Source organism: Dromiciops gliroides, chromosome 2, assembly GCF_019393635.1.
Source record: "Dromiciops gliroides isolate mDroGli1 chromosome 2, mDroGli1.pri, whole genome shotgun sequence".
Taxonomy (NCBI): domain Eukaryota; kingdom Metazoa; phylum Chordata; class Mammalia; order Microbiotheria; family Microbiotheriidae; genus Dromiciops; species Dromiciops gliroides.
Genome location: NC_057862.1, coordinates 251,529,462 through 251,553,539, shown reverse-complemented (window position 1 = coordinate 251,553,539; position 24,078 = coordinate 251,529,462). Strand labels below are relative to the sequence as shown.

General features: G+C 36.1%; 1 protein-coding gene across 2 annotated transcripts in view; it reads right to left on the bottom strand.

Annotated features, from left to right (window-relative positions):
- SYT16 (synaptotagmin 16) overlaps positions 1–24,078 on the bottom strand; it is a 312,116-nt gene that overhangs the window by 11,230 nt on the left and 276,808 nt on the right. For both annotated transcript variants that reach the window (XM_043985518.1, XM_043985517.1), the window contains exons 5-6: positions 9,702–10,145; positions 5,981–6,170 (exon numbers count right to left, since the gene is read on the bottom strand). In XM_043985518.1, coding sequence (XP_043841453.1) covers positions 5,981–6,170; positions 9,702–10,145 — 634 coding nt within the window. The remainder of the gene's footprint in view (positions 1–5,980; positions 6,171–9,701; positions 10,146–24,078) is intronic.

The window sequence follows — 24,078 nt, the reverse complement described above, 5'->3', positions numbered from 1 at the left end:
AAAAAAGACTGGTACTTATTGGTTGCTGGCATAAGCAATTCTTTTCACTTCTCTGGGCCCCAGTTCCCATTTACAAAATGAAAGGGTTAAACTGTATGCTCTCTAAGGCCTCTTCCAAATCTAAAAAAGATCATGTGATTCTAGAATCCCTTCTGCCTTAGCTCCTGATGTTCACTCCTTACACTAAGCAACCTAATTTGCTTTTCTCTTTGCCTTTTCTAAAGTTGCTGCCATTGTGTGTGTCTAACGAGGTTAATATGCTGCTGCTCTAAGTATTATCATTTGGGATATAATTATCATGTATGGTTAATCATGCACATGCTGAGAAGCTGGGTAAGTTGTTGTTTTTAACTGGAGGGGACATCTTAATGATAGCTTTTGACAAGTTATATTTATGTGAACAATATAATCGCACAGAGTAGCAGCGGGCTTGGATCAGGCATGAGATAACTTGGTTGAAGATTAACCATCTACGATTAACAAGAGTGCCAGCATTCTTAGCCCTGAGGTACTATGTTCATTTAACAAGGGAGGAACTCAAACTCAAGGGGACAAACTAAATTACCAGGGAAATATCACAATTGAAAGGCTAGATTAGAACTATACAGCTGCTAACTCGCCAGGGAACTAACTGTACTGCCATGAAGCCTGGCTGAGGAAATGGCCAAGTTGACTCATTTTTTAAGTCAGACTTTTTTTTCCTATCATAGGGGTGTATCAAAATATTTAAATCTGCATCAGGGGCCTAGTCCTGTAAAGTATTTCCTCAGTGGTACTTCTTTTTATTTCTATTTTATTTTTCTTTTCTTTTATTTTTTTGCAGGGCAGTGAGGGTTAAGTGACTTGTCCAGGGTCACACAGCTAGTATCAAGTATCTGAGGCCACATTTGAACTCAGATCCTCCTAAATCCAGGGCCAGTGCTTTATCCACTGTGCCACCTAACTGCCCCTATTTTTCTTGCTAGAAGAAGTTTTAGTAAGCTGAAAGAGAATGAAGAATGGATGTTTAAGCCTTTAAACAATTAACAAAACTATTTTCTTTTTTTAATTTAAATTTATTTATGTATTTTAAAGCACAGGGACTTTTTATTGTTTATTTTATTTTCATTTCTTTCCCTCTCCCTACCCCTTCCCCTACCAATGAAAGACCAATGATAATAAATTTAATATAAATATGTATAGATGAAGAAATGTATACTGATGACATTAAGCATTAGTTCTTTAACTGGAGATGCATAGCATGTTTCATCATAAGTTCTTTGAAATCGCAGTGGGTCATTGTGTCAGTAAGAGCTACAAAGTCTTTCAAAGTTTATTATCTTTACAATATTGCTGTTACTATGTAGACTGTTCTCTTGCTCATTTCATTTTGCATGACTTTATATGAGTCTTCTCATGTACTTCTGAAACCGTCCCTTTCATTATTTGTTATAACAAAATAGTATTCCATTACATCCATATACCACAATTTGTTGTCATTTCCGATTTGATAGACATCCCCTCTGTTTCCAATTATTTGCCATAAAAAAATAGAGCTTCTATAAAATTTTTTGTTCATATGGGTCATTTTCCTCATTCTTTGAGCTCCTTGGGGTTACAGCCCTAGTAGTGATATTATTGAGTCACTGTTTAATAGCCTTTTAGGCATAATTCCAAATTCCTTTCCAGAATGGTTAGACTAGATCACAACTCCACCAACAGTGCATTAGTGTACCTATTTTTCCATACCTCCTCCAGTATTTGTTATTTTCATTTTTTTATCATCTTAGCCAATCTGAGGTAGTACCTCAGAATTATTTTAATTTACATTTCTCTAGGTATTACTGATTTAGAGGATATTTACATATAGCTCTTAATAACTTTAATTTCTTCTTCTGAAAATGGCCTATTTAGATTTTTTTTTTAAGTGAGGCAATTGGGGTTAAGCAACTTGTCCAGGGTTCGCAGAGCTAGTAAGTGTTAAGTGTCTGAGGCCGGATTAGAACTCAGGTCTTCCTGACTCCAGGGGCAGTGCTCTATCCACTGTGCCACCTAGCTGCCCCTATTTTGATATTTTTAAAGGGCAGCTAGGTGATTCAGAAGATACAGTGCCAGTCCTGAAGTCAGGAAGATCTGAGTTCAAATCCAGTCTCAGATACTTACTACTTGTTTGACCCTGGCCAAGTCACTTAACCCTATTTGTCTCAATTTCTTCATCTATAAAATGGGTTTGAGAAGGAAATGGCAAACTAATATCTTTCTAGAAAAACCACAAATGGAGTCACAAAGAGTTGTACATGTCTGAAATGACTGAACAACAACATATCCTCTGACCATCATTTGCTGAATGGTTCTTGTTCTTATAAATTTGACTCAGTTCCATATATATTTTTAAAATAAGACCTCTATCAGATAAACTTGCTGTAAAGATTTTCCCCCACTTTTCCAATTTTCTTCTTATTTTAGCAGCATTTGTTTTGTCAAAAACCAATGTTTTGGCTTTGCTTTTGTTAAAACTAAAAATGGTTTATCACAAAAACTTTTTAAAATTTTTTGTATAATCCAAATTGTCAATTTTATCTCCTCAGAACCTTTCTGTCTCTTGTTGGGTCAAGAACTCTTCCCCTATCCATAGATCTGATAGATAATTTCTTCCCTGTTCCATTAGTAGTGCTTCTTAACAATAACTAACCTTGAAGATCTGGGTCTCCATTATATCATGTATATGATCCTTAGAGATTAGGCAAGATATAAAACCACCCTCTTTCCCCTTTCCCTCAGCAAAAGGCAGCAGTAGAAAGAGAGTCAGCTCTAGAGTTAGAACACCTATATTCAAATCCTTCCTGCCACTTACTACCTGAGTGACCTTGTATAAAATCACTTAAACTGTGGTTCATATACTAGGCAAAATCAGGTGGGGAATGTCTATGAAAAAGATTGTAATAGCTTTGCAGAGAACTATGTAAATCTAGTCATCAGGTGATCCAAAACTTATTTCAAAAACAAAATCATCTCTAGTAAATAAAAACTATTAAGTATAATTTAAAAAGGAGAAAAATGAAGCAATGATTATGTATTAAAAGTAACTATCTTGGGGCAGCTAGGTGGTGCAGTGGATAGAGCACCAGCCCTGGAGTCAGGAGGACCTGAGTTCAAATCTGGCCTCAGACACTTGCCAACTTACTAACTGTGTGACCCTGGGCAAGTCACTTAACCCCAATTGCCTCACCCCCCCCAAAAAAAAGATAACTATCTTGCCTGCCTTGGACATCAATGCTGGCTTGAAGTCTCATAAGCACTATTTTATCCAGAACTCAGGGGTTCTCCCTTGTTATATGTATTGAGAGCTATAATTTCAAACTCCCACCTAAAAACCAATGGACTTAATAAACATAGGGTAAAATAAACCCCACCACATATAGGAAATGTGATCTCCTGCAGTATTGAATGGTAGCAAGTCATAAGGTTGGATCTGAATATAGGTTTTGGTCATGTGCACATTTAGCACATTTAGATGCTAAGGATGGTTAAGGATGTCAACTGCCTTACTTTTCCTTCCCATTTCCTTTCATTATCCATTATCTAAGCAATGATTTCCCAGTTCTTGACTGGCCAATCTCAAGGCTATGGATTGAATGGAAATAGCAGAAAATATAGTGAAATAATAGAAATGTTAACTATGATACAGTTGACCTCTGATCAATCCCCTGTCCAGGAACCCCTAGATATAATTATAGAAAGGACAAAATAATAAATCGTGTTTAAAGATGTGTCTGAGCACTAGATTCTTTTAGGAACTATGGAATTCTCTGATGGAAATAGAATGGCAGTTGATATGCCAAATCCCTGAAGCAGCTCAATGACACAGTGAGTAGAATACTGGGCATGGAGTCAGGAAAACCTGAGTTCAAATACAGCCCCAGACATTTTCTAGATGGGCAAGTCACTTAACTTTTATTCACCTCAGTTTCAAATGGAGACAATAATAGCACCTACCTCCCATGGTTGTTGTAATAAGGATAAAATGAGATAAAAATTGTAAAGCATTTATAATAGTATTATATAAATATTATCAATACTAAGAATGGAGGGATTTTTCTTGATTGATTTGGAAGGGGAGCTTGGATATTGTCCTCATTGAAGATTGATTATTCCCTTTCAAATAACTGAGTTTGTCAGCCTTAGAGGCAGTCCAAGAAGAAGCAGCAATCAAGCAGGAATTCTGTTGCTGAGAAAGAATTGCTCTAAATCTCCCAAGACAATCAGAAACTATTCAAACATGATGAGTTCCATGATCTACTCCTTATTGGGAGGCTCAGGTCATCTTCAACCAAATTCTCTGAGTAAGCTATAATCTTCATGATTTTATACCTCTTGAGTGGGGAAGGAGGAGATTCTCCCTCTCCTCCTCCCCCTAACCATCAGTCGTGATGCTTTGAGGTGGAGCATCTTAACCAGTAGAAGATATCATATTAAGAAAGAAACAGACACACATACATTCTCAAGACAATTATAGACATAGGGGGTCATTCCCTCAAGGCAGGAAGCAAGTTCAAGGAGCAGGACCACTGGCAGCAAAGAAGTGAGCTGGCAATTGATTAAAGAGAATATGAATCCTGGAAGTTGAGAGTTGAGCTACAGAAAGGAACACCGCGAGAGAAGAGTTGAATGATCTGCCCAATATATATTCTGTGCCCAGTGGGAAGCAATGTGAAGATTACACACCAAGACCCTGCAGTACCAGAAGAATCAGTAGTTTTACCCATATGTATCCCTCACTACCATTGTACTCTAAGTTTGTGGCTATTCTACACAAAAATACTTCATTATATGTATATGTGAAATAGCTTTTCCCAGGTAATGGATTATAACTACTGTTTTTACCATGTTACCTTAGGTAATGCCTTTTCTCTGAGATAGTTGTGTCTACTTGCTGACTGTTGGTAAGAAACCTACCAGTGGAGTTTATGAGCTATAGTTTTAGAAGTGTAAAGCCAGAGAGTATCACAATGCCTATGGTATCATACCACTACCTTCTAGGAACCCAACATACAAGTATAAATAAGAAACCATCATCATTAAATAATATAGACTCATACCTTTAATAAAATAAAACTGACACAATGAAGTAGTACTAAATACTATACTAGGCTACCAAGGAGACTCCAAAAAATTAAAAGGACAGACCACTATATATCAGGGATTAAATAGAATTATAGGAGTTGGAAGGCATCTCCTAACTTCCTTACTTGACAATGAGAAAACTGAGGTAGAGAATTGGTAAAAGATTTGTCCAAAGTGACAGAAAAGAGAAAATCTGGGATTAGGACTTGGTTGTCCTGACTCCTAGGCTAGTATTTTTGTTTTGGAGGTTGCTTTTTTCCAACTATATCACATTTATTTTTTTTTAATGATAGGAAATCTTTTTTTTTTTAATTTTTAAATTTTTTTATTTTTTGGTGAGGCAATTGGGATTAAGTGACTTGCCCAGGGTAACACAGCTAGTATGTGTTAAGTGCCTAGGCTGCATTTGAACTCAGGTACTCCTGACTCCAGGGCCGGTGCTCTATCCACTGTGCCACCTAGCTGCCCCCACATTGATTTTTAAATGGTATCTTTTCTAGAGATGAGGAAATTTTTAAAAAGTAGACTCTCAACATTGCTTCCAGGTCAGCAGTTCCTTATCATACAAATGAATTCTTTGGCCTTATCAATAGATATCAATTGTGTTTACATATTATGATGTTGAAATTGGTACATTTTTTTCATTCTTAAAAACAAAAACATAAACATCAAAGTAAAATTCAGTATGTTGGGCATCAGGAAACCCCTGGATTTTGAAGTAGTTTCTACCTACTCAAACTGGGAGGCATCAAAAAACCCATCTAAACCCCACTAAGATCTTTCTTAGTATAAAAATTACAGAAATAAGATAAAGACAAGTATGGCTTCAACTGGTCTCTGTAAGTACCTTAGCTTGGCAGAGCAGAATTTCACTTACCAGGAGGTCTGCTAATAGCAAGGTTTCGGAAATGGCTGCCTTTGATAATTTCTACAGATAATCGTCCTGTTGTGGCATTATATGACAACCCCACCAAGAGCTCTGGCACCCCTCCATGAGACAAAGACTGTGTGGATGAAGCACTATCACTGTGAGAAACTGCAGACAGGCTGAGCTGAGACTCTCCACTCTGGAAGGAAAGAACAACAAAGAAACCATTGGGACACTTCACACTACTCCCTTTTATATCCAGCTTACATTATGTTGGGTGAAATTGTGACACAATTTCAATGACTGCCAAAGATTTCAAATTGTGTACTCTGTGTGAATAATAATGGGGCAGGAGAACAGACTCAAGGATGAGGTCTCCACATCATTTTGCCAGACACATTTGTTTAAAGGTTTATCTCTGTTCAATATTTCCTCTCTGAAAACAAAAAGCCAAAGATGGTATTACCAATGTAAATCAAAACCTCAAATATATACACACACAGATAATAATACATTTAATATAGACCAAAAATTCCCCTTAGAGTAATTTCTAGTTGAACAGTTCAACAGAATTTATCTATGCAAGCACTACCTCTCTGTTCTCTATTATTTCTTAAAGAATATAGCAATGCATGAGGTCATGATTTTGGAATACTATACAAAATATAGCATACGAAACATAGTATCTCTCTTTTTTAACTTTTTGGAAGGTTGTAAGTTATAGTATATGTTATCTCCTCTCCCCTTCCCCCAGGAAAATGGATGAAAATTAAATTCTACAATTCACTGGACAGATTCTAACCCATTATATATATATATATATATATATATATATATATATATATATATATATATATATGTAAAACTTCCAGTGTGGAAGCTTTCTCCAGGGGTATAGTTAGGCAACTCTTTGTAACATAGTCTTAGGAGGCAGCTAGGTAACCCAATGGATAGAGTGCTAGGCCCAGAGTCAGGAAGATCTGACCTCAAATCCCTCTTCAGATACTTACTAGCTATGTAACCCTGGTCAAGTCACTTAATCTGTGTCTGCCCCAGTTTACTCAACTATAAAATGGGGATAATAACAGCACCTACCTCACAGAGTTGTTGTAAAGATCAAATGAAGTAATATTTATAAAGTCTTTACTTAGCACAGTGCCTAGCACATAGTAGGTACTATATAAAGGCTATTCCCTGTTCCCTGAGACACTGAGAAGTTAAGTGACTTGTAGTGTCTGAGGCCAGATTTTAACTCAGGTCTTTCTGTCTCTAGGCCTAGAACTGTATCCCCCAAGCCATCTAGTTGCTTTAAAGTATAGCTATTATAGCTCTATTATTTTACAGATGAGGAAACTAAAGACCATAGAGGTGAATTAACTTGTTCAAGATCTCTTAGTCATTAGATTTAGAGTCAAAAGACCTTGATTCAAATTCTAGCTATATTAGTTACTTACTACTTCTTGAACTTAGAAAAATCATTCACTTCTACTTGCCTCAGTTTGCTCATCCATAAAAGGAAAGATTTGGATTAGATTATAGCTAAGGCCCAATCCAGCTCTAAATCATATGATCCTATAAGTTCAAGGTGGGCCTAAAAAAGTATATCAAACTATTATGTCACTGTAAAAAATGGGGAAAAAACCCTCAATACCCAACAACAGGGGACAACTAAACAAACTGTGGTATGCTAATGTAAAGAGGCAATGTGGTTCAGTGAATAGGGCTGGTCTCACATTAAGAAGATGAGTTCAAGTCAAATGTCTGACACATACTTGCTGTGTGACCTTGGGTAAGATTTTTAGTTTAGTTTTGTTTTGTTTAAACTTCTCAATGCCCCCAATAAACTCTCTTAGAAAAAGTTGCAAAGCAGGTGCAAATATTCATTGGTAAGGGAAATTATCCATACCTCATCCTATCCCCTATCAGATTAATAAAATACAAGATGCAATTAAAACAATCACACATGGATAAAACAAAGAAATTCAGAAAAATCTTTATGAAATAATGCAAAACAAAATCAGAACTAAAAGAATAGAACAAAAACCAATTTGCTGAACTGAGGAAAAAGTGAGACTGAATAAATAAAGGATTCTGATAATGAATTGGAGTGAGTGAAATACTGTTATGATTTATTAAGTGATAAAATTAATTAACTTAAATGTATATTTTACCATGTGACTTCATTTTTAAAATTTTTAAAAATCTTTTTAAAAAGAAAAGAACATCAATTTCTATACAACATTTATTCAATCATTCACTATCCACATTTATTTAAGCATTCACTAACCCACTTTATACACTAAACAATCTGGAAAGACAGAGAAAGAAAAACCTGCTCTTTCTTATATATCACTTCACCTCTCTAGGTCTGTTTTCCTTATATGAAAAATGATGAAATTTGGAGAATAGATGATCTGTAATGTTCCTTCCAGCTCTGATTAATAATTAATAAGAGAACAATTGTTCTAAAAGAAGAGTGGACAGCTCCTCTATCTATTTGTGGCTTTTGCTCTTCATTACTTTCCATATAATCTACACCAGGCTAAGAAAGAAAAAAGATACGGATCACATTTCCACTCCTATCGATAGGAGTATATTTCCTAGCTTCTTCTTCCATATCTGCCCCCAAATATACACTATATTTGGGATTCCATGATATCCCAACTGATTTAAACTCTGTCTTTACATTTTTTGACTCATGAATCTAATATTCTCTATCTGTTAGACCGTCCCCTTCCCACTTCTGTCTCCTTCCTATACTATATGATATTAACTTAGTGACTATCACAAAACAAATTATTCTAGCAATAGGCTTCACTATACAATGTGATGTAAAACATTTCAAGTAATTCTCTGCTTTTAATGCCTACCCATTTTTCACACTTAAAAGTTGGATATTAAGATGCAAATTGCCCTATTCCTGAAGGTACAGAAATTTAATGAAATGCATTCCTCCCTCCCTTTCAGCAACAGAAATTACAATAATTATGAGTAATTAATAATATATTTATATCATCCCACTAAGAGAGCTAAGGTCTTAACTCCATTCTTTGTTCTGAGAACTCATGGCAAGAGAAAAAATGCGCATGATCCAATAGCTATTTTCAAACAGCAAACTTTATAAAAATGGAGGGTCTCATGAATAGATACAAATATCCAGTGCAGGAACTAACTTCTCAATTTTCAGACCCAAGTGGTTCTTTTCTGAAAACCTGGCACAAGAAGAAAAGAATACTCGACAGAGGACACACAAACACCTTATTTGATGGAGTAGAACTCAGGGTCAGAGAGTGTACGGCACCACCTAGAGTACCAGGCTGTCTAGCTTGATGACCCCTCCTCAGGCATGCATACTTCATTCCAGTTTCTGAAAGCCTGGTCTTTGAATTTTTTTCCAGGGAAAATTTCAATCACCAGTGAACCTCAATTTCTCTCCTTTTGTTCTGATGTCATGGCCCTTTCATCCTTACCCTATTCCAACCACTGCTTTCTCTTCCTAAAATGAACAAAAACTGAATAAATATATCAAGTTACTGTGAAGATGAACATAAGGATCCCCTGTACCATAAGCAAAATTAATGGTTTACACAATGATTCCATGTGAAGACCCAACAAAAATTAGAAAGAAAGGTCTATTGTATATGACAGACCAAACATGCTAAAATCAATAGCTAACAACTTTGATTCCCCTAGTAAAATAGTTTGAATTGGCTAACACCACTATACTTACACTCATGTTACTCCTGGGCTCCAAAACCAAAGTCACTTTCATTTTCTCTTCTTGGCGCAACTGGCTAAGGTGAAACAATTTTTCTCCCATCATCTTCTCTCTGTTCATCTTGAGTACGGCATATAGACGGAATCGGACTGCATAACTCTCCAAATCTTCAGGCTCCAGTTTACTAAAGAATATTTTCTCTTTGAAGATTGGGATGGGCCCTCTTTGAACACTGGTCTTACCCCTTTGCTTTTTGCTGGGAAGCAGTACAGTGTGTACTTGCCATGCATTGGCACCACTTCGGTCTTTATCTGGAATCTTCTGGGCCTTTATGATGGTCACTGCAAGCTTTTGTCTAGAAAGATTATATTCAAAGATGACATCTAAGTCCCCACACTTTGAGATAGGCTCACGGACACTGGGAGGGAAGCGAGGAACATTGAATCCATCCTGCTCCTGTGACAAGCAGAATATTAAGATATGAATGGGAACAAATCTATCATTTTTCAATAGTCAATAGAGTCTACAAAGTTTAGAGCTATCCAATACAACTGAGACTGGCCTATTTGCTTAGATATTAACATAGAATTAAATCAGGCATGGCTCTTTCTCAGTCATTGACTCCACCATGAATTTCTGAAGTCATTTCCAAAGTATGAGAAGTTGAGCACAAGTCCGAACTGATCCAATCAAGTATAGCTGAGACAAATATCTCCTGTATGACTCCATTTATTTTGAGGAGTCCAATCTTACTGGTCTCCCAGGAAAGAAAACAATATAAACAGAGATATGCAACCATATATCTATTTTAACAATGCCTTTTGTCATTTACATCATAGTCATTTCTTGATGTCCACCCTACCATTTTAAATATGACCAACAAAATGATTGTGTTAACAGTACATTATCAAGTACATTTTCAATCTATATTGGTGAAGTAAGCCAATGTTTGGTCAGGGTCTAATACTAGCTTTCTCCCAAACACTGAAACTTACCATTGATACTGTTCACTAATAAATTCATCAAAAAAGTACATTTCCTATTTACAAATCCAGACAAAATCTATGAAAGTCTTTATATGTATCAATGTGCTAACAAAAATTTTGTTTGTTTAGACTCTTCTTTACACCATGAATTATAGACATTTCCTTCTGCCTTGGTGAAGCATGAATTTCTCTCTACATTTTATGAGTTATTTTAATTTTTAGGACCCAAAATATATTACTATAAAAGTTGAAGTTTCTTGCAGACTGAGAGAAAAGCTTCCCATATCCTTTTTCTCTGAGCATATCAGCACATAAGAGTTTCTATTCAGGGACATTTATCCGAGTAAGTTTCAAGTGATAAAAGTGGTTGCTATAGAGATTGGTTTGAATAAAAATGACATGCATATGTATATGCATAAATAATACTAGAGAAGAGTCTTTGGAAGATAAGTTAAGCCTTCCCACTGGTAAACTGTCACAGTTCTTATTAAAATATCAAGTTTTTTTCTGTTCTTGATTACATTGCTTGATGAATTAAATGTCATGGATAATACAGAATTTTTTTTTTCTTGGCCAACAGAGATAATCCTCTCTGTTGGACAGAGTTCTAGACTGGGTTTCAGAAAGAACTGGGTTCATATCATGCCTTAGTGACTTAGTTAAGTCAATGAACCAATGAGCATTTATTAAGCACCTTTTATGTGCCATGTACTATGTTAGAGACCTAAGATTGAAAGAAAAAAATTAATTCACCATTCCCCTCAAAAAAACAGATAGTCTATTAGGAATTCATTGGTATATACAAGGTAATTTTTTGATGGGGAAGCATTAATAACTTGATTGATCAAAACAGGCTTCCTATAGAAAGTGGTGTTTGAAGGAAATTAAGGATTCTAAGAATCAGAAACAAAGAGGGATTACATTTTCAGGCTTAGGAGACAGCCAGTACAAAGGTACAGAGATGAGATGTGAAGATTCTTGTGCAGGAAATAGCAAGAAGGCCAGTGTCACTGACTCATATAGTACAAAGAGGGAAATAAGGTGTACGAAGATTGGAAGAGCAGGAAGGGTCTAGTTTTTATATTCTTTTTTTTTTTTTGCAGGGCAGTGGGGTTAAGTGACTTGCCCAGGGTCACACAGCTAGTGTCAAGTACCTGAGGTCAGATTTGAATGCAGGTACTCCTGAATCCAGGGCCAGCACTTTATATACCGCACAACCTAGCTGCCCCGCAGGAAGGGGTCTAGTTTTGATGAACTTTAAAAACTAAACAGAGGATTTTAAATTTTATTCTGGAAGTGACAGGGAACCACTGGAGTTCAATGGAGAATGATGGTGGTGATTTGGTCATATTTCCACTTTAAAAGGATGGCTTTTTTTTTTGGTGAAGCAATTGGAGTTAAGTGACTTGCCCAGGGTCACACAGCTAGTAAGTGTTAAGTGTCTGAGGACGGATTTGAACTCAGGTCCTCCTGAATCCAGGGCCAGTTCTCTATCCACTGCACCACCTAGCTGCCCCAGAAGGATGACTTTTACAACTGAGTGGAGAATTGTTAGGATTGCAAAGGTACTTGAGACAAAGAAACCAACAAGCAGGCTATTGCTATATTCCAGAAATGAAGTGATAAGGGCCTGTACCAGGGTGGTTGCAGTGGCAGAAGAAAGAAGAGGGCACATACAAGAAATGTCGCAAAGGTGAAATCAACAAGACTTTGCAAAGATTGGATATGGGGTATGAGAGGGAGTGATGAGATGAGAATGGCACCTAGCTGTGTGATTGAGAGAAGAGCAGTGCCATGGACAGTAATAGGGGAATTAGTAGGCAAAGAGGAGGTAGCGAGTGGGAAATAATTAATTCAGTTTTAGACATGTTGAATTCAAGATGTCAATAGGACATCAAGTTTGAGATGTCAGACAGGCAGTTAGAAATGCAAGAATGGGGGTGCAGGTAGGTGCTGCAGTGGATAAATCACCAGCCTTGGATTCAGGAGGACCTGAGTTCAAATACAGCCTCAGACACTTGACACTTACTAGCTATGTGACCCTGGGCAAGTCACTTACCCCTCATTGCCCCACAGGGTAAAAAAAGGGGGGGGGAAATGCAAGAATGAAGGTCAGGAGATTTGAAAGGGATGAATAAATAAGTTTGAGAATTATTTAAATAGATATAATAATTGAACCCAAGGGAGCTGATAAGATGACTAAAGGGAATGGTATGCTCGGAGAGGATATGAAGGCTAAGGACAGAGCTTTGGGAGATGCACACAGTTAGGAGGCACAACTTGGAAGAAGGTCCAGCAAAGTATAATGAAAATGATGTCAGTCAGATAAGAGTTGTACTAGAAGAGAACAGTGTCACACACACACACAAAGAAACCTAGAGAGAAGAGAGTTTCAAAGACAAGAGAATAATCAACAATATCATAAACTGCAGAAATGTCAAGGAGGAAATCACTCTAACCCTAACTTCATATATTTTTGTATGTATAAAAAATTGGAAAATGAGGCATGCAAAGACATAGTGATACTTTAATCAAGATGTTCATGTGGTGGATATAAAGAGATAGTTGAAATCTGAAATACCTTAATATAAAAATACCTTACTATTTGATACTTAAATACCTTAATACAAAAGAATTATTAAAAGATGTTCAAAAGGAAACTGCTGCATTGGAACAGCATCTCAATGACAATAAACCTTCCTAGTCAGCACAGAAAGCTCTTTAAAGAAGTGTTTCTGTGGTTAAGCAGACACTGTAAATAGAAACTTAACAATTGTATGTATAACTAAGGAAAGTTTTGATCCAGACAAGGTGGAGAGCTGAATTCAGAGGCATTCTGCCTAGAACCTTATTTATAGAGGTACCAAGGGTCAAAAGACAATTCATAGAATTGAGAAAGACTTATAGTGAATCTAAACCAGTGCTGTCAAACTCAAATAAAAGCAGAATTTCTGTTGTATTATATGTTTATTTACTTTTGTTAAATATTTGCTAACTACTTTTTAATCAGGTTCAGGCTACTAGTATGATAACTATGGAAAACCATTACCATATATATATATGATACATAATATAAAGATTGATTGTTTACAACAGAGTGAGAACCATCCAACCTATCTATCTAACATAAATTATAATATGGCAGAAGAAACAGAAGAAATGAACTTCTTACAGCCATATCAAGTTCCTGATTAATTACATATAACAGTTCTTTGTATTTTCTATTTGTATGTACAATATTATACAGATATTGTTATCATACTTAACTATTACTTTACTTGTCAGTGTTGTTTTGCTATTTTTCTCCTTGAAAGTAATTATATAGGGGCAGCTAGGTGGCGCAGTGGATAAAGCACTGGCCCTGGATTCAGGAGGACCTGAGTTCAAATCCGGCCTCAGACACTTGACACTTACTAGCTGTGTGACCCTGGGCAAGTCACTTAACCCCCATTACCCCGCAAAAAAAAAAGAAAGTAATTATATAATATATGCATGCATTATATTTTGTGTATGCATGTGTGGAAATATATTTATTTCACTATATTAAACATATACCTTGCTAAGTGGCATTTTCCATTGTGATATGTTTACTGTACATAGTACTAAGGTGGATTTAATTGACTCCAAGTGATTCTCCAAGGGACTAAAAATTCTATCCTGAGGGAGAAATGTAACACCAGCTTCAATAGTATGTCTTGCAGAGACTATTACTTTGTCTTTAAAAGGGGATGAAAGGTGGTGGAACCAAGATGGCAGATAAAAGGCAAGGACTCACCTGAGCTCTTCCCAAAATCCCTCCAAACAACTTTAAATAGCACCTCAAAAATTCTAGAGCAACAGAACCCACAAAAAGATGAGGCAAAACAATTTTCCAACTCAAGACAACCTAGAAGGCTGGCAGGAAAGATTTTGTGTACTGGGGTGAGAGTGGAGCTCAGTCCAGCAGAGAGTATACCCCCAGCAAACCAGCAGTAGCTTTGGGGGTGACTGAATCAGTGGCAGCAATGTCAGTTTCTGGACCTCTCAGTCCACAGATGGTAAGGGTGTCATACAACCAGTCAAAAGGAGATTATAGGAGTCCCTTTGCTGGTACCAAAAGCAAGACTTTATTGCATTACCCATACTTGTATCTGGGTCACAATCCTAGGTCTCAGTCCCAAATCAAGGAGGAACACTAGCACACCAAAGCTTATGGTCACAGGGAATCTGTGACCCTAGTCACAGTTCCAGGGTGGAAAAGAGTCCTTGTGGTTACTCACAGACCAGAGCATAGGCCAGGAGATTAGTAAATACATGTCTCCTTAGATCATACCACCTTGGAAGAACCACAAACTTACAGGTCCCTAGAATTATCACTGAAAGCAGCTGCACAAAAAAAAAACAGAAGCTTGGGACCATTCCCCCTCAATTCAAGAAGCAAAGCCCCACTTTAGGATAGAGTTAAATGTCAAGAAAAGGGCTAGAAAATGAGCAAATAGCAGAATAAGATCCTGACTACAGAAAGTTAGTACAGTGATGGGGAAGATCAAAACACAAGCTCAGAAGAAGATAATAAAGTTAAAGCTGCTATATCCAAAGCCTCAAAAAATATTAATTGGTTTCAGGCCATTGTTCAAAAAGGATTTTAAAAACCAAGAGAGGTAGAGGAAAAATTGGGAAAGAAATGAGACATAAGAAAATCATGAGAAAAAAACAGTCAACAGCTTTGTAAAGGGGGCACAAAAATACTAAAGAAAATAACACATTAAAAAAGAGAATAGGCCAAATGGTAAAAGATACAAAAATCCAATGAAAAGAAGAATGACTTGAAAAGCAGAATTGGCCAAGTGGGAAAAAATACACAAAAAAAATTGAAGAGAAGAACTCCTTAAAAAGTAGAATTGGGAGGCAGCGAGGTGGTGCAATGGATAGAACACCAGCCCTGGATTCAAGAGGACCTGAGTTCAAATCCAGCCTCAGACACTTGACACTTGCTAGCTGAGTGACCCTGGGCAAGTCACTTAACCCCTATTGCCTCACAAAAAAAAAAAAGTAGAATTGGCCAAATGGAAAAGGAGGTACAAAAGCTCACTGAAGAGAATAATTCCTTAAAAAGTAGAATTGAGCAAGTGGAAGCTAATAACTTTATGAGACATGAAGAAACAATAAAACAAAGTTTACAAAAATGAAAAATAGAAGAAAATGGGGGAAAACAAATAAACTGGAAAAAACAGACCTGGAAGAGATTATTTAAGAATTATCAGACTACCTGAATGCCATGATCTAAGAAAGAGCCTAAACATAATCTTTCAAGAAATCATCAATGAAAACTGCCCTGATAGTCTAGAAGCAGAGGGTAAAATAGAAATCAAAAGAATCCACCAATAACCTCCTGAAAGAGATCCCAAAGTGAAAACTCCCAGGAATATTATAGCCAAATTCCATAGCTCCTAGGTCAAGGAGAAAATATTTCAAGCATCCAAAAAATTCAAATGTCATGGAGTCAAAATCAAGATAACACAAAAGTTAGCAGTTTCCATATTAAAATACAGGAGGACTTGGAATATATTTTGGAGGGCAAAAGAGTAAGGATTACAACCAAGAATCACATACCTAACAAAATTGAGTATAATCCTTCAGAGAGAAAAATAAATATTCAATGAAATAAAGGACTTTCAAGCATTCCTGATGAAAAGACCAGAGTTATATAGAAAATTTGACTTTTAAGTACAAGACTCAAGAGAAGCATAAAAAGGTAAACAAAAAGGAAAAATTATTAAGGATTCAATTATATTAAGCTGTTTACATTCCTACATGGGAAAATTACTTCACATGTATAACCTATATCAAATTGCTTTCCTTATTAATGGGGGGAGGAAGAATGAGAGAATTTGGAACTACAAAAAAAATTAATGAATGTTAAAATTGTTTTTATGTGTAACTTGGGGAAAAATAAAATATTAAATAAAAAAGATGGAATGGAAACTTGAAGAGACTAGCACTTTAACTGGGAATTCTAGAGAGAGATTGCAGAGACAGAGAGAGAGAGAGAGACAAACAGAGACAGACAGAAATAGAAACAGAGAGAAACTGACACAGAAAGACAGACAGAAAGCATTGACTAAAAGAACTTCTTTGAGAAACTGAGTGATTAGTCCATTATGGAAAGTCTGAAGAGGCATTTCCTGAGACAATTGAGTTTACCTCTTATCTTACAAAGAAAAATTATGAATGACTTCCTTTTGAAGAGACTTAAACTACTATTATGACAGAGCTGAATGGTAGAACTGTCTCCAGACTATACTTGTTATCTCTATCATAGTTGTTACATATAAATAATTATTCGTGCTTTGTTTTATTGTTTGATACACTAATAAATTGTATAGCCAGAAAACCGCATGTTTATTTAAGACTAGGAGATTAAAGGGACTGAAATTGAGAGACAGATGAGCTTAAGTTTGTGGGAAAAGAGGCTTCTCTAAGTCATTTAATAAATAATATTTAATAAAGTGGCTGGGATCTCAGACCTATTTGATTAATTAATGGAAAAATATAGTCATTTTAGTCATTTATGAGGAAATATCATTGCATAATCTTTGACTACCTTAAAACCTGAAAATAATAATGAATAAAGGAAATGAGCCAGTATCAGGTAGGAGGGAGATCACTTCATGTAAACTACACATAAATCATCAATACCAAAAACATGTTACACATGTGTTACATAATTCACACACTCTGCTGTAGATGCAAAGAACTTTGCTAAGGTTAAAACATATAAATGTCAGTTGTTATTTTATATTATCTCCCTCTTTCATCACAGCTTTCATCATAATTTCTCAAAAGCAATAAATATTTTTTAATTACTGATTAGAATTTCACTCCCATAATCAGTACTGGATTCCCAGGGAATTCACTTCTAACCAGGAATCCTTCCCCACATCTCACCTGTATCCTGACCCCTCCCATCTTCCCCATCTCTATCATGCCCCTCTCCTACCCTACCTGTCCTCTTACGGTGAGAACCAGACTACCTGAACTCCATGCACCACTGTACCCACCAAAGTCAAAATGTCCTCTGCTACCTGCTATCTCCCACTCCTACCACCACGAACTATACACCTACTTTTGCCCTGTGGGAAAATATGCCTAGTTATGGCTCTAATTTCATGTCCTTTTATTTTTCCTGCTCTTAAGGATTAATTAACATTTATAGACCTTTTTATCTTTTCCAATGCCAAGATAAAAATTCAGTAGCTAATGAGTCTGTCTACAACAAACCTGTCAGGTCATCCATTCAGAATAATTAACTGTGTATAAGTTTTCACTCAGCCTGGGAAATCTCATGGGGAAATTAATGGACAGGACTCCATAACAGTTCCAAGAATATTGAATGAGCCTCAATTCCCTAAGGAATTTGTGCTCTGCCTAGAGTCTATGTGAAGTGTATTTAAGGAGGATGTACAAAGTATCTTCTTGGGTTGACTAAAGAGACATTGTCTTGTGGTGCCAAGAATATCCAAGATGATTAGTTTTTTTCAATGTGCTTTACCTTTCACCTGGCATTTTGAGATTCTTCTCTCATGAAAGTACCTTTAATTCCACTAATGAACCTTTTTGGAATGTAAATCTTTGTATTTTTAACCCAGTTTTGCAGATTTTCATTAATTTATCAAAGTCAAACAGCAGAAAGTCAAGATGAGACCTAAAATGCCTGACTCTTCATATATTCACATTCAGTATTGCACCCTCCCATTTCCTTTACCACTAAGCATTCCATCTGAGACAAAAAAGATTACTTGGCCTCTTTTCATAAGGGAAGAGCCTTACTTTTTTTTAATTCTTGCTTATCTAATAGATAATCATGCAACATGAGAAGCTTCTTACAAAACCAAAATCAATATCTGCTCCTTTTAATTCTGATATTTTGAGATTTCTTTCTCTCTTGTCAAAAGCACAATTATTCTTCTAGTCTTCTAGATTTATAACCTTGGAATTATCTTCAATTTCTCATCATTTCTTCAGCCTGAAAATCCAATAAGTTAACAAATCTTAACATTGCTAGCTCTAAACATCAGACCACTTGTGTCTACTTACATATCTTAATTTATGTCCTCTCTGTTATTGCAACAGCCTCCAAATTGGCCCCAAATCTCTCATTATTCTATTTTAACTTCCATTTTACTCTCAAAGTAATATTCCTTAAAGCACAGATCTGAACATGTCAATACCCTACTCAATAACCTTCAATAACTTCCTACTGATTATAGAATGAAATGTAAAACTCCTCTATTTAGCTTTTAGAGTCCTTCACAACCTGATCTCCAGGTATCTTTCCAGCTCCATCGTACATTACTCCCCCTCCCCCTCTCATCAATCTATCCAAATTTACCTTAGTTCTGTTTCTCACACACCACACTCTACCTCCAAGCCCCCCAGTTTCCCCCACCTCCCCATCTCTACAACAGGTGGCTGCTTCCTCTCCACCTCATAGAACTCTCTTCCTTCAAGATATAACTCAAGTACTACTTTCTACAAGAAGTACTTCATTACCTCTCCAACTGCTAGCCCTCCTTCAAAAACTGCAATGGGTTTAACTACTTTGTATTCATTTATATTTTTTGTTTCTCTTTATATGTATTCTTACCATACTTAAATGTTTACTTGTTGTCTTCTCCGGGAGAATGTAAGGTCCTTGGAAGAAGAAATTATTTTGTATTATGTATTTGTACTCTTAACACTTATCTTACTTAATAGGCACTTAATAAATAATAAGTACTTAGTAAATTTCTATTTATTGGCTGCTTGATTTAAGATATGAACCTTTGAGTCAATATTAAAATTATGGATTTCTTTTGAACTAAAAGGGTTTTTTTAGTAAGATATGATCGATATCATCTATATTCACACACGTTATATGTACTTACAATACATTTCAGATACAACGTAGATGGCCAGTGGACGGCATAATACTTAATACAGTTAGGAGACAAATCAATTCTTACAAGAAGAACTAAATCTCCAAGACAGGTAGTTACAGGAACAGCTTCAAAATTGCACTTGAAGTTCTATTGTAGAAGGACCAAATTACAGTTTTTGTCTCAAAATAGATGTCCAGTTAAATGGCACAAAGAGATGTTTGGATATTTTCAGTGTCTGAGAACACTTAGTCCACTCAACACAAGGTCTTCTATTAAGCCACACAATGAATTTAAATGAGAGGTTACTAAAGGCAGTCAATTTAGAGGAATATAGCATTCAAAGGAATATAGCACAGTATCAATCAATAGGTAAACATCTTTTTTTGTGGTAAGCTAGCCTTTACCACCGCCACCACCACCATCAAAAAAAAAAATTCCTATGTATTACGTTGCTTGAGATTTGGTTTTAGCCTTATCAGGGACACATGGTGAATTATGAGTTGCATTTTATTTATATGCCCATTTATGCTCTGTGTTTCTGCATGAATAATTGCTTTTAATAGTTATAGCCACAGAGCTAAGAAGCTGTTTTCTGTCTTTTCTACAAGACACACACACACACACACACACACACACACATACACACACACACCACTCTCCAGGTACTGTAGTGGCCTTTGGAGGGATGTGCCTTTAACACATTTTTTAAATCAATACTTTACTGTCATTTCATTTATTTGGCTATAATCTGCAAGTTTTGTTATCATTAGTACACTGACACAGGAATTTAATATATCAATCAACCAGCATCTTCTAAGGGCTTACAAGGTATGAGGCATTCTGTTATAAGTGGGAATATAAAGAAAAGCAAAACCATAAAAAATAACCCCTGCCTAGAAAAAATAAGCAACAAGGAGGGACTTTGGGAAGAGGCTGATCAATGATGATGTTGAATGTTTCACATTTTAAATTTGTCATTCCTTTTTTGTTATTAAAATATATTTTATTTTTACAGTTCTGGATATTGGTTGCTCTTACAAATTTGTAGAAGTCTCTTATAGATTCTGGATGTCAAAGTCAAATAAACTTAAATTGCTCCTATTTAAAAAAATAATAACCCCTGCCCTTGAGGAGTTTGCATAATAATATGAGAGACAACACATAGAAAACTAGATACAAACAAGATACATACAGAGCAGAAGGAAGGTAACCTTAGAGAATAAGAGTCAGGGGGTTAGGACAGAGAAAGGCTCCCACAGAAAAGAGAATTTGAGCTGTCTTTAAAGAAGCTACTGATGTCAAGAAGTGGTAGTAAAGAGAGAGAGAGAGCATTCCAGGCAGGGAAGAAAGCTGGTGCCAAGACATGGAGATGGTTAATAATAATATTTTCATAGTAATTGAAGATTTGCAAGACACTTTGCAAATATTCTCATTTTATCCTCACATGTTATCCTGGAAGATAGGTACTATTATTATCCCCATTTTTCAGATGAAGAAACTGAGTCAGACAAAGTCAAAGAGACTCAGGGTCACATAATTAGTAAGTGGATAGAATTGAACTCAAGTCTTTCTGATTCTAGGTCTAAAGATCCATCCACTGTGCCACCTAGCAATCCCAGAACTGAGGCTATTGATATGATTATATGAATGGGTATAAATAAAAAATTCATGCAAAGCTCACAGAATCATCAAATAAGTTGATTCAGTCAAATAAACCCTACTCACCCTCCTAATAAAAGGTTAGGGTTAGGTTTTGTGTCTGTACATATCCCACAGAAGGTTGTTCAGACCAACATTATTTGATCAGAGCACTAATGCATTACAATTAAGTATCATTAATGCATTATAAATAAATTTTACCTAACCTCACAAAAAAATCACTATAATATCACTCAGCCTAACACTCATTTATAATTAATTTCTATGAAATTAACTATTCTCTGGACTATCTTGTTGAACATTAAAATTTTTAAGGAATGAGTCCTATGTATTAGATTGAATATGCATATGGTTTATAACTGTATTCAAGGTCTTGAACTATATCATCCAGTTAACTTAAAATTTTAAATTACACATAATTTTTCATTACATAGCATAAAATAACTGCAGTAGCCCCTGAATCTTCATGGAAGGAAAATCCTAAAGTTCACCAAATGGAGCCAATACAAACACATTTAATATCCATTTGCCCCCAAATCAAACAACCAGAGAACTCAAATCACCAGTTTGGGGTACACATTCTGCATTTGACTTTCATGAAAAGGCAAGGAGTAGTGAGGCATCAACTGGCTTCAGTTCTACAAGATGTCCCTCCTATTTATCATAGGATCACTTCTAAGATCGCCATGACACTGATAACTCAAGCCTTGAATGACTCCATCTCCTTCAGCCTCCTGTCTCCTCTAAATATAGGGCTGGAGGGCAGAGTTCCAAATTCCTCCCAATGCCTTCCTTTATAGAGAACAGAGAAACAAGACTCTCAGATCACTTTTTTTTACATCTGCTGCCATGCCTGATTTCAATTCTGTCAAAAAGATAAGCCCATGCCAGGTACTCCTTAATGTTTCATCCCTCTCCCTCTTAACATCCTCTCCCTCTTAACACCCCCTCCCTCTTTCCTGCTTCTATTTGTATATTGTCACCTTTATAAGTTCATCAATGGCAGGGACTGCCTATTTTTTATTCACTGTACCCTTTGAACTTAGTACAGTATCTGAGACATAATAGGTGCTTGATAAATGTTTATTGGATTAGATAAGGTGAAATCTCATAGCTGTTTTATTTTAATTTCTCCATTAGTGATTGGGAACATTTTTCATGTGAATTGGAAAAATTAAGATGAAACAATTTGGGGGGGATATGTCACTTAGTGATTACGAATCGGTCCATTCCCTGACACATTTATATCTATGGTCCTGTATAAAAACTGATGATAATATGGATGACACCAAGATCCTGAAAAGCCTCAAAAGTCTTATAAATAAAAAAATTAAATTATATTCATCTTAGCTCTAGTTGTTCTTTTATTTTGCCCTTTTTCTTTGAAAAATGTTTGCTCATATATAGTATATGTAGATGTCCTAATTAACCAGAAATATCTAATACATATATACTATATTACTCATAAATTCTGAATAAATTATAGTTTGCTATATGTGAAATCAGAAAGGGAAAGCTCCCATTAAGAATAATTATAAGACATTTCTCTATTGAATAAGAACTAAAGAAAATATGTTTAGTAGATTTCTGTGGTCTACTGCCTCCTTTATATTTCTTCTCGACAGAAAGGATGGTGACTCATTCATTAGGAAAATATACACATATGTATATGTTTATATATGTTTATGTATATGTATATACATATATATATATACATTTTTTTCCTGCATCACAAGGAAATGACTTAAAATTAAAAACTTGGATTAGCAACCAGATAGAGAAGTAGACATTTGCTCTCAACCCCACTACCTCTCAAACCTCTCCAAGACAGTAATTATGGGCCAAAAATAAAGAAACTTTAGCTGTTTCCATAGTCTAGCACACCCAGAATCCAAAAAAGGTTAAAAAACCCAGGAACTGACACTCACTGATCCTGAGTTCTCTGAGCACCCCTTTGCTGCCCTGCACCTATGCTACTGGCTGCAAATCACATTAGCAGACCCAAAGAGAAAACACAGAGGTTCAGGCCTACCTCAAAACCCAGCCTGGCACTTCACACCCTTTTCCCTCTTTCCAGTGTCATAGAGACCCCAGCTCCAGGCTGTGGAAGTTTACTCAGGACTCAATAGCCAGTTTGGTCACAACTCTTCAAGAGCAAAAGAATGCCAGGGGCTACAATTTGGCAGCACAAGTGCTGCAAAGCTCTGAAGTGCTTCTAGGGGAAAAGCAGATTCTGAATTGTGCAAAGAACTTGGTAACAGAAAGAGTGTGACAAGGAAAAGACAAATGGGTATGGGGAACTGTGTAGCACTCTACCAAGCTTGAGGGAAAGAGTATAGGACCCAACCAGTACAAGTTCTGATCACACAAAAGTCAGTTGGGGAAGATACTTAGACTGGTGAATAGTGAATTGCATCCTGTGGGAAAAGGTTGAGATGCTTGAGATCTGTCCCCCAAGGAAACCACAATCAGAAGGAAGGGAGTCAGGACGTGAATAATAAGGAAAATAAGGGGAGAGGGGAAGAAGACTGAAAGTACCAAAGATTTCAGAAAGAAGAATTCTCAAAGACCTTGAACATAAACAGATAAATCAACAGGAAAAAAAAAAAACAACACAGTAACAACAAAAGGAAATATGGCCTCCAGATTTAGTAAACAAGTTCAGGCCTCTGAACATATACTGCAAAATGAAGGAAAATGAATCAACACATGATGAGACAGAGGATCCTGTTGGAGTTTCAGGAGACTATGAAAACATAACACACTGTTCTTGGGATGTTTAAAAAGAGAAATAAGAATTATGAAAGCAGAATTTAGGTCTTGCACAGGAAAAAAAAATAATGA